Genomic DNA, 18,177 nt, shown 5'->3' with positions numbered 1-18,177 from the left:
AAACTTGACACAAACAAATCAGCTGGTCTAGATGGAATTCACCCCAAAACTCTGAAAATGTCGGCTTTATCAATCTCAGAGTCGTTGAAAGAAATAATTAACTGTAGTATTACTTCCAATAAATTCCCGGAGTCATTGAAGTTAGCAAAAGTATTTGCAATCTATAAGGGAAATGAAAAGAATGACCCATCCAACTATCGACCCATATCTGTTCTATCCGTACTTTCAAAAACTATGGAAAAACATGTCAGCAAGCATATTTTCAGATATCTTGACAAGTACCAACTCCTCCATAGATCACAATCAGGTTTTCGAAAGAATCATTCATGTCAGACTGCAATGACAAAACGTATAGACCAATGGCTACTAGCAGTAGAATCAGGTGAACTTACTGGTGCAATCTTCATTGATTTTAAAAAAGCATTCGATTTGGTTGACCATTCGGTGCTCATTAAAAAACTTTCAGCCTACAAGTTTTCTCCAAACTCAGTTGCCTGGTTCACGTCGTATCTTACAAACAGACACCAGGCTGTTTGCACGGGTAAACATATATCCGAACTATCATATCTTAAGTGGTGTTCCTCAAGGATCTATATTAGGGCCTCTTCTTTTTCTACTATTTATCAACGACCTAGCCTTGTATCCAGTGCACGCTAACACAGATCTTTTCGCATTCATGTCAATTATGTACAAATGAGTGTGCGACGATATATGGTTATGTGCACGAACTTCTTTTTTTATTATTTTATTACAAAAGCTGAGGACCACATGGCAGATGGGTCAGTCATGACCAAATGTGTTATCCTCGTTAAAGATAGTTTATTATTATTATTATTATTATTATTATTATACGTTTCTATAAACAAAGATTGATAACATGTATTTCATTTTATAATAGAGATACGTCCAGCATATTCGTTACGTTATCATTGTCTTTATCATAATTATTACCAGGTACACAAGATAAACAGAGTGTAGACTGACGATAGCGACGTACGATATTGTATTGCTTTGACAAGACCTCAGTTTAATTTTGAATGTACGTTTTGTTTAGTACTATTAGTGTATATTATTACAAACAGCATAAGGATCAATTCTGCATGCAATTTACAAAAGCATTAACATAACAGTTATTATATACAAATATATCTAACAAAATTATCATCATGCTCAGATCAATATATTTAGACGAAACTTTTAAACTGCACGCACCTTCATTGAATGTCTTTATTTTCGTTGTGAGTAATTTGCATACAATTAAATGATACATCGTGAATTCAAGGGAAAATAACATACATTTCTTGTTAAAACAAAGATTAGTAAATATTTAATTTTTCAACAGAGATAACACCACTTTCTTTATCATAATCATTACGATGTCATCAATATACTGACTTTTGATTCTACATATTGAATTAAATCATAAATTTGACAGGAACCCAGTTTCACTTTTAGTATTAATGTTTCATTTTTAGCACTATTAATATACAGTTCAATACACAGGATAAGTTTAAATTCTACATAAATCTAACAACAGTGCAATATATATATATATATATATATATATATATATATATATATATATATATATATATATATATATATATTCAATCGAACATTCAATTTCGACCACACATCGTTTGAACTAGTCCAAACCACACTCACATTGGAGCAAAGGTCAGTCCATTATTTCTGCCTATACCGCCGTCCTCCTAATAGAAAAAACAAGCTGGCTGACTCTCTCTTTTTGGAGCAGTTTCCGAATCTCCTGGACTATGGAAATTCGATAGGTGGCAACCTGATTATTCTTGGAGATTTCAACTTTCACTTTCACTGTCCCGGAAACTCAAATACATCAAAACTCATAGATTCCATTAATGTTTTCTACCTCAAACAGTCAGTTAACCAACCCACCCATAAACATGGTCACATTTTAGACTGGATTCTTCATAGACCTGATGATAACATTCTACGGTCCTCCCTGGTATCCCATGACCTTGCATCAGATCACCTCTGCATTATATGCCATCTGGACGTATCAGTCCCTAACCCTCCACCTTTATCTGCAACAAAGAGAAACCTCAGTATGATAAATAAAACCAAACTAATGCACGACATCCAAGCTAATCTAACAACTTGCTTACCTCCTACCGCAGAACAACTCGTTAACTGTCTGCGTTCATTACTTGACAAACATGCCCCAGCTACCAAGTTCAGAGTATCAATTCAAAAGTGTTCTCCATGGTATATCAGTGTTAGGGACCAGCATCGCCCTGCTAAAAGAGGCCGCCGTAAAGCTGAGAGGCTCTGGCTTTCCACCAGACTCACTAATCATAAGCAAATATATGAAGTCGCTAAGAAGAATGTCACAAATATAGTCCATGCAGCGAAATCAGCCCACTACACTACTAAGATCATGGAAAGTTCCAGCTGCAAAGAGCTCTTCGAGATTACTAACAAGCTAATGTCAAGGAACAAATCAACACCATTTCCAAATACCTTCTCTCCAGTCGTCCTTCCGGACATGTTTGCAAATTTCTTCCGTGACAAAGTACAAACCATTAGAGATAAGCTTGACACCACAATTTCAATTGACTCGTCGTCACCATACAGTTGGGATACATAATTTGAGCGGCAACCATTAGCAGCATTTGAACCTCTCTCTATGGATTTTGTATGTACAATCGTGATGAAGAGTGCACCAAAGTTATGTGAACTTGATCCAATTCCAACATCACTGCTGCTTGAGTGCTTAGATCCAGTATTGCCTTCACTAACTGATGTTATTAATACCTCTCTCTCATCCAGGGAATCCCCATCATTTTTCAAAACTGCCATTGTAAAGCTTCTGCTGAAGAAACCAACACTAGACCATAACGAATTAAAGAACTATCGCCCAATTGCTAATCTCCTATTCATATCAAAAAACTTAAAAAAGGTTGTTCTATCCCAGCTTGTATCTCATCTAAGTTCAAAGTCTTTTTAGCAATGTACAATCTGCATATCGCCCTTGCCACAGTACTGAAACTACTCTTCTAAAAGTAGTTAATGACATTCTCTCTGCTTTGGATAGCGGAAAGATTACAGCCCTCACCCTTCTTGATTTGTCTGCAGCATTTGACACAATAGACCATGATATATTACTTCACCGTCTCCAGCATGTATTTGGCATTCATGATACAGCCTTACTGTGGTTCAAGTCCTACTTGGTCAACAAGACACAAATTGTATCTACAAATGGAACACACTGCAGCCCAGTTGATCTATGTTGTGGTGTTCCACAGGGGTCTGTTCTTGGACCTGTTGTCTTCATTCTGTACACTCAGCTGCTCTCAGGTGTCATAGATCATCATCCAGTGTCTCACCAATTGTACGCTGATGACACCCAAATATACAAATCTAGCCACCCAACTGAAGTTGATGCTACTATCCAAGGTGTAGAGAGGTGCATTTCTGATGTGAAATCATGGATGACATGGAACAAGCTGCAGATGAATGATGATAAAACTGAGGCCATTCTGATCACAACACAAAGATTTTCTCATTCACATCCTTTACCTCAAAAAATAAATATCAGCAACGCCAACATTAAATTCACACAATCAGTACGAAACCTAGGTGTTACTCTGGACAGTACTCTCACATTGCACCAACATGTCATGAACATATGCAAGGCTGCATATCTTGAGCTGAGACGCATCAGCTAAATTCGCAAATATCTTTCAGTTGATGCCACTAAAACATTTGTGTGTTAATTAGTACTTTCAAGACTGGACTATTGTAACTCAATTCTGTCTGGTTCATCTCAATATCTACTCCAGAAACTTCAAAACGTTCAAAACACAGCTGCTCGGATCATACTTAGAGTACCACGATCAGAGCACACATCCCCATTGCTCTGTACCCTACACTGGCTATCCATTCGATCCAGAATCAAACACAAAATTTGTTCTCTGTGCTACGTTTCACTGTCGGACTCTAGTCCAACATACATATCTGACCTCACCCATGTGTACACACCAGCAAGATACTTACGCTTCTCTTCTAACAATCGTATACTCATTATTCCCACTATGAAAACAAAGTCATATGGACAGCGTTCTTTTGCATACCAGGGCCCAGCAACGCGGAATGAATTGCCCACTGAACTTAGACACAAAGACACAGTGATCACATTCAAGAGGGCTCTCAAAACTCACTTATTTCGACTGCAATAACAAACGTAAAGACCTAATAATATTTTCTGCCTGAAATATTCTCATCATGTTTTTTTATTTTTTAATGTTTTTTTAATTTCATGGTGTTTGTTTTTGTAATAATATTATTATATGTTTTCTTATCTTATAGGTGTTGTCTAATGTAAAAAAACGCTTAGAGCTTCTAAAGATTAAGCGCTATACAAAGTCATCATTATTATATATATATATATATATATATATATATATATATATATATATATATATATATATATTTAAAGAGAGAAAACTGAGGCGATTAAGTCATTTTGTCACACGATACCCCTCGTCCCCTGGAAACATCTTTACTAATTTGCATACGCATGTGCACAAATAAAAACAAAGAACACCGCAATTTATACGATTTTTTTTTACTGCATTGACTTTTTGCAAGATTGTTTTCAGTGCAGTGTTATTTATTTTATTATTTTTCAATTAAGCAAACTGAACTGATGAACTATTTCAATTTTGCACAAAGGCGAGTGAGCTGCTTTGAAAATATTTCACTATTTATCTGGCACAGCAAGATAAACAGTCTTGCATAATTTTAACTGAGTTATACACAGAACAGCGCCATATTCTCACGCAAAATATGATTTTCCTCCTTAAATGCAGTTTTGAAGTGTTCATCATATTTGAAACAACTGTAAATGTCACACTTAAATCTTAATTTTAAACATCCTCAGTTTTGAGCCGAATAAGCCCTAGGGTAACATGGTCATATTCCGACCAGTAGGGTAATTCCGACCGTGGATGTACGTCCTGCTGTTTACATGAGAGATATGCAAATTACTTGCTGTGTTCTTTGTTTTGATTTGTGCACATGCGTATGCAAATTAGTAAAGATGTTTCCAGGGGACGAGGGGTATCGTGTGACAAAATGACTTAATCGCCTCAGTTTCCTCTCTTCCGCGCGAGTTCAGAAACGGCATTCATAAAATAATTTGTTCAGGACCCTGGTCAGGCATCAATCATCCAAGATTTGTATAGCTTCCAGTAACATAATAATTATGTTATCGTAGCTTTAAAATAATGCGTTGTTTCGCTACAAAACGTAAAAATTGCACCAGTTTTATGACAAATAACAATAGTATGCAATGTTCTGTATTAGTGGTCGGATTTACCCCTGGTTCTTTATCATAAAAGGGCAATTCCGACCAAGAACACAAGCTTAAAGAAAATGAAAATGTAGAATTATAATTAGTCTGTATTGAACTTTGAAGAAAACAAACACAGGGATAAATATGTAATTAAAAACAATAAATAAAAAATTGAAGGTATAAATCTAAATAAAAATAAAATGTTACTTCTTTCCACACTTATCTCTATAACAACATCCACAGTAATCTATTTAACAATATCGCTTTCTATCTGCTATCTCTCTATCTGAAATAAAATAAAAACAATTTAAAGCTTTTAAATCTGTCAAGATAAACAAAATCTTTGTATTTTATAGATGAAACTTGTATATGTACGGTCAATATATGGTGGTCGAAATTACACATATCAGAGGTCGGAATAAGCCACAACACGGTCGGATTTACACCCTGTGTATATAGTCCTAATGAAATCAATTTTCAGTAAGAACTCAAATTATACGCTTTATGAATAGCGAAACTTGTTGCAAGAAGCCCGCTTGAGTGCTTCCCGTATCTATTTTAGGTACACAGAAATCGGATTCAATAATGAAGTTGTCGATCTTATGTCAACGACCTCAGTGGTCGGAATATGACCAGATTACCCTAGTCCAAATCAGCCACAGTTCGAATCAGCAACATGTGTGAAAATGCTGTCTTTTCACAGGGCTCATATAGTTGCTTAAAAGTTACCTATCAGTCATACATGTACAATTATATAAAAAAAAATCATGGGAGGACCTTTCTCGCGTGACCGATTTAAGAATCTAGGATATGTCCCTTCTCGCGTGACCTATTTAAGAAGCAACGCTTGATTTGGTAAAGTTGCGTTATTTATTTTGTGAAATATCTCCAATGAGTTGAAGTATATTATTATGTAATTGCAATCAACTCCAAATAAAATGTATCTATATTATCATTAAACTTGAAGATACACATACGTGCTGATTAAAAGATTCTATTGACCCAAATTTAGCTGATAGCAGATAATCCTGACTACTTGTACACATACTGGAGTACGTGATGTTCATCCTACGCATGCGTTAAACCAATCAAAACAACACTGTCACATGGCCAAGAGGCAGAGTGGGAAATTGTCCATATTGTTTGGAGTATGAACTAGTTGTCACGGATCCGAGTTACATTTTATCTATAATATTCTGTTGTAAGCCCTGGATTGGAATTGCCATCTTGCATACTGGTAAGTGTTTGTCCTTTCTGCTTTTGAGCTCGCATTAGATTAATATAATAGGACTTAATAACTTTATTTTGGAGTTGTATGACTAGGAGTTGTATAGGATTAGGAGTCCTGCTTTTTGTTGTACTCGGGCTCGTATCGTTGATTACGAGTATTATAGGCCCTGAAGTACATATATTATGTATAGGTATAGTGTAAGCAGCGATAAGAGCACCTGTCAGTTACTGCGTCAGGCTCTAAAATAAATTTTGTGCTGCGTTTTTATGTATCATGGTTGCATAGACGTATCCCAAGAAGCAAATGGTTCTAACGTAGGAATACGTCGATATTTAGACCCAGAACAGTAAACACGGTGTCGTATCATTGCTTACAATTTAACTGTCAGTCATACATTAGTATAAAATAATACATGCTTATTGCTATATGTATGAGTTGTAAGCAATGATACGAGCCTCTGTGGAACCACAGGGGCTCGTTACAAAGAAAATTTGGAGTATGCGTCCATGAATAAAGAGATGGGGGTTCTAACCTGTAACAATATAACAATGTTATATTGTTACAGGTTAGAACCCCCATCCCATGATTAATGGATGGATACTCCAAATTTTTTATATTGTTACAGGTTACTCCACATTTTCTTTGTAACGAACCCCTTTGTGTGGAACAGTGCATTTAAAATGGGGACTTCGTGATGTAAAGTTTCCAACAATGTAAGACTCGCTGTACAGTGTAGTATGCATGACTGGACAGTATCATGTATGTATCTTGCATGATCATCAATAAAATATGCATGGAGCCACATATATCAAAAGTTTTAATTACATATTGGATGAGAAACTTTAAAGATAATCATTACTTATGTGTGTGTGTGATTTGGATTTTTAATGTAGCTTTAAAAAATATTTTTGTCTGCAGTGTGGCAGTTTATAGTGATGTCTAGTACTGGGGCATCATGCCACAGACATGTAGCATGATGTCCCACCCAGTCACATTATCCTGACACCAGTCCGACCAGTCCTAACACTAACCTCTTAATGCTGAGCACCAAGCGAGGCAGCTGTTTAGTACCATTTTTATAAGTCATTGGTATGACTCGGTGGGGATTGAACTCACGACCTCCCGCATCTGAGGCAGACGCTCTAACCACTAGGCCACTGGAGCAGTCTAATACATATGTACTCATTTGCTTTTCTTAGTCAGAATCTTATTAAATTCCAGAAAATAAACAAATCTTAGTTGAAAACATTATGCTTTTTATTTATTTATTTTGGGAAGAGTTTATTACACCTCTTTATCTCACCTTAAATAAAATAAAATGTCTACATGTTCTGCCTGTAAATCCAGCAGACAAACTACATGAAAAAATGTATTAATGAAGTTAGATTTCCTTTGCTTATATTGTTGGGTACTTAATACTTTTTCATGCAGTCATCAGTGTGCAAACCATTTGAAAACAACTATGCATAAACTGCTTGATCTTGGCAAACTAGGTTATACAAATGCTTGCTCTTGGCAAACAAGGTTATACAAATGCTTGATCTTAGCAAACAAGGTTGCTCAAAAGCTGACATGTATAACCAGTTAAACAACTTGAGTGCCCATTTAAACTTACAATCAATAATTACGTATAAAATAATGTGATTTTACAGACAGTAATAACACTAATTTGTTTTAAAACTTTTTGACCAAGATTTGTCTGGGGTGAGAGTATTCAAAGTTACCAATGATATTTTTTTTCATGTTTAATTTTAAATTTTTATTTCTTTGGCAGCATTGCTACTAGAAGTAGGGCAAATGTGTTTGACAAACAAAAAGTAACTTTCATTCTTCCATGTGTGCTCACATCATTGTTTACAATTTACTTATACATTTTATATGTATTATTTTATATATAGAACATTTTTATAGGAATAAATTGTAATCGTCTATACATGTCCCGGTGCATTCTTCAGTTTTCATTAGTTTTGAATGTTTCCAGGAAGTTGTAATGTTTTATCATGGCATTGTATTCTTTGTAGTCCATGCATTAAAGAATCTACTTTATTCTACACATATTTTTGCTGAATATTGACTTCTTGTTTACTTTCTTTCAGTTCTGAATATCTAATTACATCCACTATGGTTCAGTTTTCTTATCTTAATTATTTCTTAATTCTATTTTGATTATCTTGATGACTGATAAATATTTGTAAGGAATTTTTATTTAGTTTTTGCATTTTTAGGTATCAGTATGCATGCATGTATCTCAAACTTAAAGGATTTTATTTTCCTTTCTATTTGTTGTTCGGTTTTATTTAATTTTATTTTATAAACCTTATACTCATGATCTAAACACATATGCATTAAAAATTCCCTCAATCATGGCATTTTCCCATTTTGCTTTCATTCTATTTATGGAGTGTGTGAAAACACTTGTTATTGTTTGAAAATGGCACTGCTTTGCAAGGTGTTGACATGCAAGACCACTTTTGTAGTGCAGTCAACCAAAAATTTACCTCTGTCATGCTGAAAACATTTTCTCTAAATCAAGATGTGAATTACAAAATAATTGGTCAGTGTACACACTTTGACAGTTCAGAACAGTTGAAAATGGTAAATATCTCAGTTACAGTATGGTCCAGGTGATACCAGAAAGGATTCAAACTTTGGTTGGATATTTCATAGAAATTTGTTATTCCAAATCATACCTCATGCTTGTCAACATACACTTTGATGAATAAAATAGTTTCCAACAGAAGTTGCAAACTTAATCAGTTATTTCTTTTGGAAATAATACTAAAAAAAAAACAAAACAATGATGGTTCTCTCTCAAATTTGGGAATGTACGCAGAAATGATGCTTCACGGTTAGAAATTGACATACTGCCTGAAGCAAATGGCACTTCAGAAATAGAGAAAAAATTTAGCGGTAGTAAAATTACCAAAATTACTGAAATATCATGATTGGCAACTCATAAAAGTCAGAAGATTTTTTTGTAGTGGATCCAAGGAGAACAGGAAATACTAGGGAGTGCAAATATCATGAGCGAAAACGTTAATTGTGTACCTTCTTATGTTGATTACAACCTTTGATATTCCAATAAAATCTATTAGTGCGAAAACAATTACCATATTTGACTTTTCTAATATTTGTAACCTGAATTCATATTTTATATCCAGATATTTTTGTGATGTCATTATGAAATATTTACCATTGTCATCAATAACTTGGATTGCCATGAAGATGAGCTTTTGAACAGATTATGTAAACAATTGTGACCTGTGCATCTTGTGTATAGACTTGACTTGTCTTCCAGGTTGCTGAATTACTAAGCTGAATGCACACACAAAAAAATGTAGATTATACTTAAAATCCACTTTCAATAGAGTTCTTTTGTTGCAATATGGATCCATTTTTACCCATGGAAGCCTTCAAACTGCCATTGCTGGATCTGCAAGTGCCATAGTGACAGCAGGTGAAAAAATGGTGAATCCATTGGAGAACTGTTTAAGTGGTATTCTCAAGACTGTCATCAGTAAAAGATATATAGCCTTTCCAAGCATGGGTTATTTTCACCATATAATTGTATGACCAGCAAATTCATGGAGAATTTTTGGGAAAACTAGATGATGTTGGCAAACATATTTCATACAATACCAGAGTGTTCAGGCCTCAAAAAAAAATGTTCATTTAGTCAGGCAAGTGCCTCAAAACTAATTTACTGTGGAAAGATTTTACTTGTTCTGTACTTGTGTATAGTTTTGAGGAAAATGTAATCATTCATTTATGATGTATTTTAGCAAGTACATTCAGGCTTTTCTAATGCTGTTTCATGCACAATATACTGTACATAGTTCCTGCTTTCATCGTGAAGTTTCAGAGATTGTTTCCTAAATGTTCCTTTAAATACACATCTTGTGATAGTTTTTCATCTGGTATTGATACAGTATTTGTGACAAACATGACAAAATCAAACATTGGACTCCATCACACTGATCCAGCTAAACAAATTCAGAGCCATGCCTCCAGGAAATATTGAGGGATTCCTAGTATATGGGATGCTTATGTAAATGTGATTTTTGTTAAATGACTTTAAGCAGTCAAGCTTTAATATTAAATCAGACTTGTCAGGATGATAGATAGTTATTATAAATGAATATGCTTGTAAGCAAACAGCAACAAATGTTATTTCTGTTTGTTACATGTATGTTATGTTGGCTGAAACAACTGTCTGAATATTAGTTTGGCAAGCATCTTGAAAAAGTCACTTGCATTTTCTCATGTTCCTAATAAGTACCAGCAGATAAGTGTATATTTTTTAGCTATAGTGGTGTTTGTTGTTTAAGTTATATAAGATCAGCTGTGTGCTGAACAGCTATGCATGAATCCATCCAAATCCATTATATTATTTTGGGATTTAAAAAAATGGGATTGATGGAGCCAGTATTTTTGCCTTTCTCACATGGAAACACAATTCCAAATTCAATACTATGTGGTTTGTCAGTGGCTGCTGTTGGGTTGCCAGTGTTGTGAGACAACAGTAATGTATATTTGGATAGTATGGTTGCTAAGTGACACTAAATATGACACTGGCTGTCTCGGTTTGACTAACTAATGAGGTGCATTAAAGTTAAATATTTTAATGTACAGATGATATACATGTACATGTATTAGAATACCAATTTCCAATTATTTGCCTAAAGGTATTTTTATTCACTGTTCATTTTAGCACATCTGTTTGTTAATGTTTCTAAAGCACCATATATAAATGAGAAAAAAAAAGATATATGTTCGAGTAGTTACGGGTAATATTCTGGAAATGTAATGAGTGGAAAAAGATGTTTTCTACAGGCGTAAATAGATACATAACTGAACAGTTGAAAACTAGTGGTCAGGAGTAACTTTTAGTGATGAATCTAGTGTTGTTTTGTACAAAGTTCAAATGTTTATATTTTGAAAAAGCCTGATGAAGCTGGTACATCACTTGCTTGCTATTCAAGAATATGTTTTGGGTGTGCATTACTTTGTTAAATATTTGATCCAAGTTGAGGGCAAACGTTACACATATATAGCAATATATATAGCAATCTTTAAAACTATGTGTGGTCCCAATGGGGAATTATCCTTTAAGTTGGGAGAGTCATGATATCTTGGTTGGTTAAGCTTCAGGCTCAGTTACAAGGGATGCTGGTTTGATACCCACCCAAGCCAGCCTGGATCAGCTGCCACAATTTGTCTCTGGGAAAAAGCACTTAGCTCTCACTTTCAGAGCATGTAGCCAGTACATTTCCTAAAGGTGTCCTTAAAAACAACAAAAACTAAAACATCCAGTAGGAATAGGATAATTGCCTTGTCCAAGATTGTTGAGAATATATGCCAAACATTTAAAGCATTGCTTAAAAAATGAATGAATTTAAATCTAAGACCAATCTCATTTGTATTGATCTTTACATTTGGGTATCAGGAAGTTGTGTACAAATAGCAGTGATCTTAGTTGACCTATGACTAGTATGATGTCAACATAAGTGGCTACTCACATTTTACCCAGTACTGTAGCTCTGTACAATCAACTTCAGTTGGGAACTGGATGCCAGCCTTCAGGAATATCTCACATTGTTGGCTGTGCATATTAACAGTGTTGCACAGCTTAGAGCATAATTGCTTTAGTCATACTATAATTACTCTGATGCCTTTCTCCTGACTGAAGGAAATTCCGCTACAATTAGATGACAGTGCGATTAAACATATTTGTTTCCTTAAAAATAAAATTATCCCAAGTTCAGCAGACTTCAGTATTTCTCAGCAACCATTCCATTTCAACCAGTTAAAGTGGTCAACAGGTATTGATTTACACAGTCACTTGATTGCTTCAGATAGTTCTAGTATAAAAACCCAGCCAGTACTGAGCTATTTGATCATTTGAAAATAGAAAGCAATAAACATTCAATTACACCATTTTATTTGTCCTGTTTAATGTGATTTTGAATATATCACACACAGACAGACATACACACACATCAAATAAGGATCAGCCTTAGAGACAATAGTAGAGGTCTGTGAGTAAATTTTCATTCAGTGTCAGAATTGTATAAATCTGTGACAGTTGCTACATTAGACTTGGCTATGCACATGGAATATCAAGGGTCATTGGTTTGTATAACTGATTCCTAGGTTGAACCCAGGAGCTACACCCCAGAAGCTACACTTTGTTCCCAAAAATTACCCTAGAAAAATCCTAGCCACTAAATCTATTTGTAAACAAAACATTTAATATCCTTTTATTTATCTTTTATTTAAAATGTTTTATTTGTGGTTCATATTGATGTCATTAGTAATTGCATGCAGGTGCTTGTGACAGCCTTATTGTATATTTACAGGTCCATGATATTAATGAACTGATGTTAGCATTGTGAACATGGAAAGGAAGTTAGGAGACAGGATGAGGTCTGAAACTGTTGTGGCAGCTTCACATTGTTAGTGTTGGGCCACCAACAGAGAGTGAATTGAGCTTACTTGATGAATTACTAGTGAATATTCTTATATGAGATTTGATTAATCTCCCTTGATACAAACATTTAATTCCTCGAGATGTCTCTTGGGTCATCTGTTGACAGTGATAGGGATGTTGTCCTGTTCCCGATCACTCATGGTTGGGACAATGATGAGCCGTCACCATCCGGATATGTCTCAGATGAACAGGATTCCAGTGATGAGGCAGCTGAAGAACCGAAACCCAAAGCCCTTATGACCTTGAGGCAAAGACGCCTCTCCAAGGCCATCGCATCAATAGAGGGACTGAAACTCAATATAAATCGAGCCCATACAAATTGGTTGAAAGCCTTAAAGAAAGCCAAAAGCATGGACGATCCATGGGAGAAATTCCACATTGATGATCTTGAGACAGAGACTTGCTTCAGGCATCGTTACAGTGCACTCAAGAAGTCCTGGATTACCGACAAAGTCAAGGTTAAAATTGAGAGAAAGGTATTATCTGGTTAAAAGATTTTGCTTTGATATCTGTGTTGAGTTGTTGATTATGTTCACTGGAATTTTTTCCCACCATCATTCCTTTAAAATAAAAAACAGCTAAGACAGAAATGTATAACAGATATCTGTAAATTATGGTCTCATTGTTCCAGCTTTACAGAACAGTCATTATAAACCAGATGCCGGGTGAACATTTACAGTTTCGATTTACAAAAAATAAATGAATGGGAAGTCCAAAGAATTTGCTAAGTTTTTTTCTTTGCCTGCAGGATATTTTTTTAATTTGTAGTTTGAATACTTATACCAGGGTATCATTATAATTTGCCTCATGTGTCCGTAATGAATGTACGTAGCTTCTTAAAACAATTTTGTTTTACACACAAATTGATAAACACTTGTAAACGTCAGTTGCATCAGATTCATGCCCATTAATAAAGAAAGTACTTGTCCTCACTTTATTTGATGAGACGTGTATCCTCACAAAAATACCTTCAAGTGTGATATTATTTCCGACATCATCAAGCAATGTATCATTACATACAAATACAGCTTCCTTCATTATAATGTGAATGAGATCATGGCTGCTGACTGCATTAATTATCAAATCATAGAGTAGTGAGGATAGAAATTTTAAAAAAAGTGAATTTGTGTATACATAATAAGTTTGTGTGTTGAGAGGGGATAAACAAAATGACAGTTAATTTTAGTTTATGTGAATTAAATATATTTTGTCCTCTCATGGCATTCGTGTAGTTAATCTTGTCAAGTAATAATGTTTCTAAAGAGGAATTAAAAATAACATGCGAAGCTTCATGTTTTATTTATTAAACCCATTTAATGATAATATTTGCTAATTCAGGGAGAATTGTTGTTTATTTAGTCTGGCAAGTTCTCCTTTCCCATTAAGGCTTAATTAGTCTGATTATACTGCATATTCAAGTCTACTCTGTTGATTTCTTATGGATTTTTTTGTCTTTTCTTCAGCCTTTCACCAGAGGAGCAATGAGGCAATGTTATCGACTGTAAGTAGAAAAGATTTCAAAACCTCACAAGCATAAGAAATGCCACTGTTGTTTAATTTAACTTTTATTTTGACCTATTGCCTCCACCCAATTCTGGCAGTGGAGCCCAAATTGATACCCCTATTACACACGTTTCACCAAATAGGCAAGTAAAGTACCAGTTCTGCCTAAAGGTTTAGGAGATAAAATTGATGCCACAGAAAAACAGACAAGGCTCTGCCTACTTTGTTGCATATATCATTTCTTTTAACAGGCATTTTTTGTGGCTTTGAAATATTTCCTGGCATTAAAACAAAATTACTGAACATGTGAAACACATATCACATTTTTGCTATTTCCGATAATGAGGATGATCAACAGCAGTATTTGTCTTTATTAATTAAAAGTTATTTATCACATGCACACAGTTGTTGAAACGTACCATAAAGGCCGATAATAAATACTCTTCTCATATAACAGCTGCATCCTTGGAAATTCCATCTTACACCAATGTCAGGGGATTTAAAATCTCTCATTTTAAACTCCTGGAGGAATCATGTGATGTAATAAACTAGTAAAACATTTATATAAAAATGATGAAAAAATAGGCAGGGCCCTCTGAGAGGGAGAACAGCCCCCTAAATTAGATGTATTAAACCCCAACGCTGGAAAAAACATCATTATACTCTTGGTAATTATTTGATGCTTCTCTTTACAGGCATCATATATATGCAGTACTTGGTTACATGTCAGCACCAACTGCAAACAAAATAGGCTCTGATCTGTCTTTGCATAATAAACCAGCACATCAGGGTCCATGTTTTTTGTTCTACTGATTACTCCAAACAAACTGCATAGACCCAGATCTTCAGGTGCATTATGCAATGTCAGATCTGGGTGTTTGAAAATATGCAGTTAGATCCAGTTTTAAACTATTATATACAGTATATGTAAAAAGTATGGTTTGATCATAGTTCTCTTACTAGATTTTACTATCATTGCCAGAAATCAAATGAACAGTGAAGTGTGGTATACCTGGTTGTCACTGATTTGTCTTGACTGAGATTATATCTGAGAAGAAGCCTATCACCCACTCTTGACATATTTGGTTGGTCTCTAGTCTTGTTGTTCAAGATTTAGAGCAAGTTTCACACATGTTTAGTTACACTGTGAATCATATTGGAGGCCATCTGTTATTTTACTTAAAGCAGTAAATATTTCAATTGACAAGAAGGAACTCTACAAGGACAGCCTTACAAATCTGTTAAAATCCATGCACATGCACACTTTTTTGTTTTTGTAACAAGTAAAATTTACATAAGCAATAAAATTCAGCCTGGGGTCCCGAGTGGCCAAGTGGTGTAAAGTGCTCTCTATTACGGATCACTGCCATCTCACCTCTGTTTGCATGGGTTCGAGTCTAGGATTCAGCCAATGTGGGTATGTGAGAAAGCTTGCCAGTAGCTTCTTGTGGGTCAGTGGTTCTTCCCAGGGTTTTTCTGGGTTCTTCATCCACCATTATCACTGGCCGCCATGCATAGCCTATCGTGTGCTGAAAAGTGGCATTATACCCAACAACAACGACAAAACTCAGCCTAGGTCTTGGCCAAATTTAGGTCAGAACTGCATCCTGGGAAGGATTTTGATGATCATTGCATAGAATTTGGATCAGTAAAAATACTGTCTTGACTCTAGAACGTGTGAAATTGTCACCATTTATTCTAGTACTTAAAGGGGGTGGGGTGGGGAGATTGGCCTCTTATATTGTAAAAAGAAAAAGGGGAGAATTCTCAAAATATAGGAGGGAGTTAATGATAATATACTGGTTGGGCTTGCAATATTGCAACATTCTATTGTTTTTGTATGCAGTTTTTTAGAATCCTGCAGTAGTGCATTCTAGACTGATGTTTGTACATACACAGTTGTTGTTGTTGTTGTAGGGTTTAATGCCATTTTTCAGCACACGATAGGCTATACATGGCAGCCAGTATTAATGGTGGAGGAAGAACCTGAGAAATCCACGGAAAGAACCACCGACCCTTGAGAAACTACTGGCAAGCTTTCTCACATACCCACATTGGCCGAATCTGAGACTCGAACCTACGCAGACAGAGGTGAGATGGCAGTGATCCGTAATGGAGAGCGCTTTAGACCACTCGGCCACTCGGTGCCCCTACATACACAGTACCTATATAATTTATCCTGTAATAAGATTATGCTTGACGATAATTAAACAGAATTCCAGCTTTCACTAGTGATAATGTTACTCCCACCCACACCTGTACAAATTTTGAAAAACATTGGCTTTTCTGTGCTCATGATAGGAATAATACTTTACCGTTTATACTCACTTATAAGTCAAGTCAATCTGCAAACAGCAAAGATCATGATCTGCTGTAGCATAATGCACCTGCAGATCAGGGTTTATGTTGTTTGCTCTACTGATTACTCCTAAAAAATTGCACAGACCCAGATCTGCCACTGCATTATGCAACAGCAGATCTGGATCTATGCAGTTTGCAGTTGGACTCATCTTATAAGCAAGTACATATGGTAGTTACATTCTGCTACTCCACTTACCATTATCAAACTCACGAATCCATGAAGTTTGAATATCCAACCATTAGTAGCACTGGGAATCTCAAAGATCAATGATCAGTACGAATCTGGGCTTGAAATTAGCACCATTCCAGTAGCATTTTAGGTAAATTTCCTGTCGGACAAGTAGTTTTCATAATTGTAATAGTCAGTAGCTAGTCAATTTTGATATGTGTTTGACATTGTTTTATGGGAAGGACAAGTGAAGATTCAGAAGTACTAGCAAATGTCTCACTCTACTATTCCTTATGACTAGAAAGAAAAATGTTAGATTCTAGTCCTGGCTGATTTTGAGTCATCAGTTTTAAATAGCTTGAGGTATTTCTATATTGTTCATGGAAAGAATTGATTTTTGCCTAAATGGAAGCATTGCTATGCTTTACTGACTGTACAGAATTATCACTAATACCAAGTTATATTGCAGAAACTTTGATTGGCTGACATTGATCATCAGTAACCACTAAGAGTAACATATAAAAAGGCTATACATTTGAAAACATTACAGTTAAATGTGTAATAACAGAATTTTCCAGAGAAGAAAATTTGAATTGGTTAATTTTGAAAATTTAAGTACATAATCAGATGCATGGCTGTTTGACATTTCAGACCAATTTTATATTATTTTTGTTAATCATAAATCCACTTGCCAGAATATTGACCTTAAAGCCTGTTATGAAATGGAGGAATCATTTAGTATCTCATATAATTTACAACAGGTACAGATAATAGATGTGCTGTGTGCACTTGTTGTTCTCACATATTAAAGTTTGTACAGCCCCAATAATTGCATACTTTTAAGGCAGTGTAGTTTTCCCACACTTTCCATCTGTTGTATATGATGACATTCTCACCTGCCATTACTTTTCAAATATAAACAGTGACATTTTGTAGTTATTGCCTGTGGTATATTTAAAATTTCCAAATGATTGCTCATGATTTTGTTTTGTGTAGCTCACCATGCCATAATGCCAAGTGAGGATTTGGAATGCATACCTGCCAACCTTTCGGGCAATGGTGGGTTTTTTTGGGTGGGGGGTGGCGAC

At 35.2% G+C, this 18,177-nt stretch overlaps 1 protein-coding gene across 1 annotated transcript in view; it reads left to right on the top strand.

Annotated features, from left to right (window-relative positions):
- Positions 1 to 6,419: 6,419 nt before the first annotated feature.
- LOC149803131 (eukaryotic elongation factor 2 kinase-like) overlaps positions 6,420 to 18,177 on the top strand; it is an 81,411-nt gene continuing 69,653 nt past the window's right edge. Inside the window, exons 1-3 of the mRNA XM_089952750.1 lie at positions 6,420 to 6,572; positions 12,926 to 13,532; positions 14,520 to 14,557. Coding sequence (XP_089808876.1) covers positions 13,137 to 13,532; positions 14,520 to 14,557 — 434 coding nt within the window. The 5' untranslated portion in view covers positions 6,420 to 6,572; positions 12,926 to 13,136. The remainder of the gene's footprint in view (positions 6,573 to 12,925; positions 13,533 to 14,519; positions 14,558 to 18,177) is intronic.

The sequence above is a fragment of the Sinohyriopsis cumingii genome, chromosome 3 (assembly GCF_028554795.1).
Source record: "Sinohyriopsis cumingii isolate HCF-2022 chromosome 3, ASM2855479v2, whole genome shotgun sequence".
NCBI lineage: Eukaryota > Metazoa > Mollusca > Bivalvia > Unionida > Unionidae > Sinohyriopsis > Sinohyriopsis cumingii.
The sequence above is the reverse complement of the archived record's forward strand: the minus strand, read 5'-3'. Positions and strand labels throughout refer to the sequence as shown.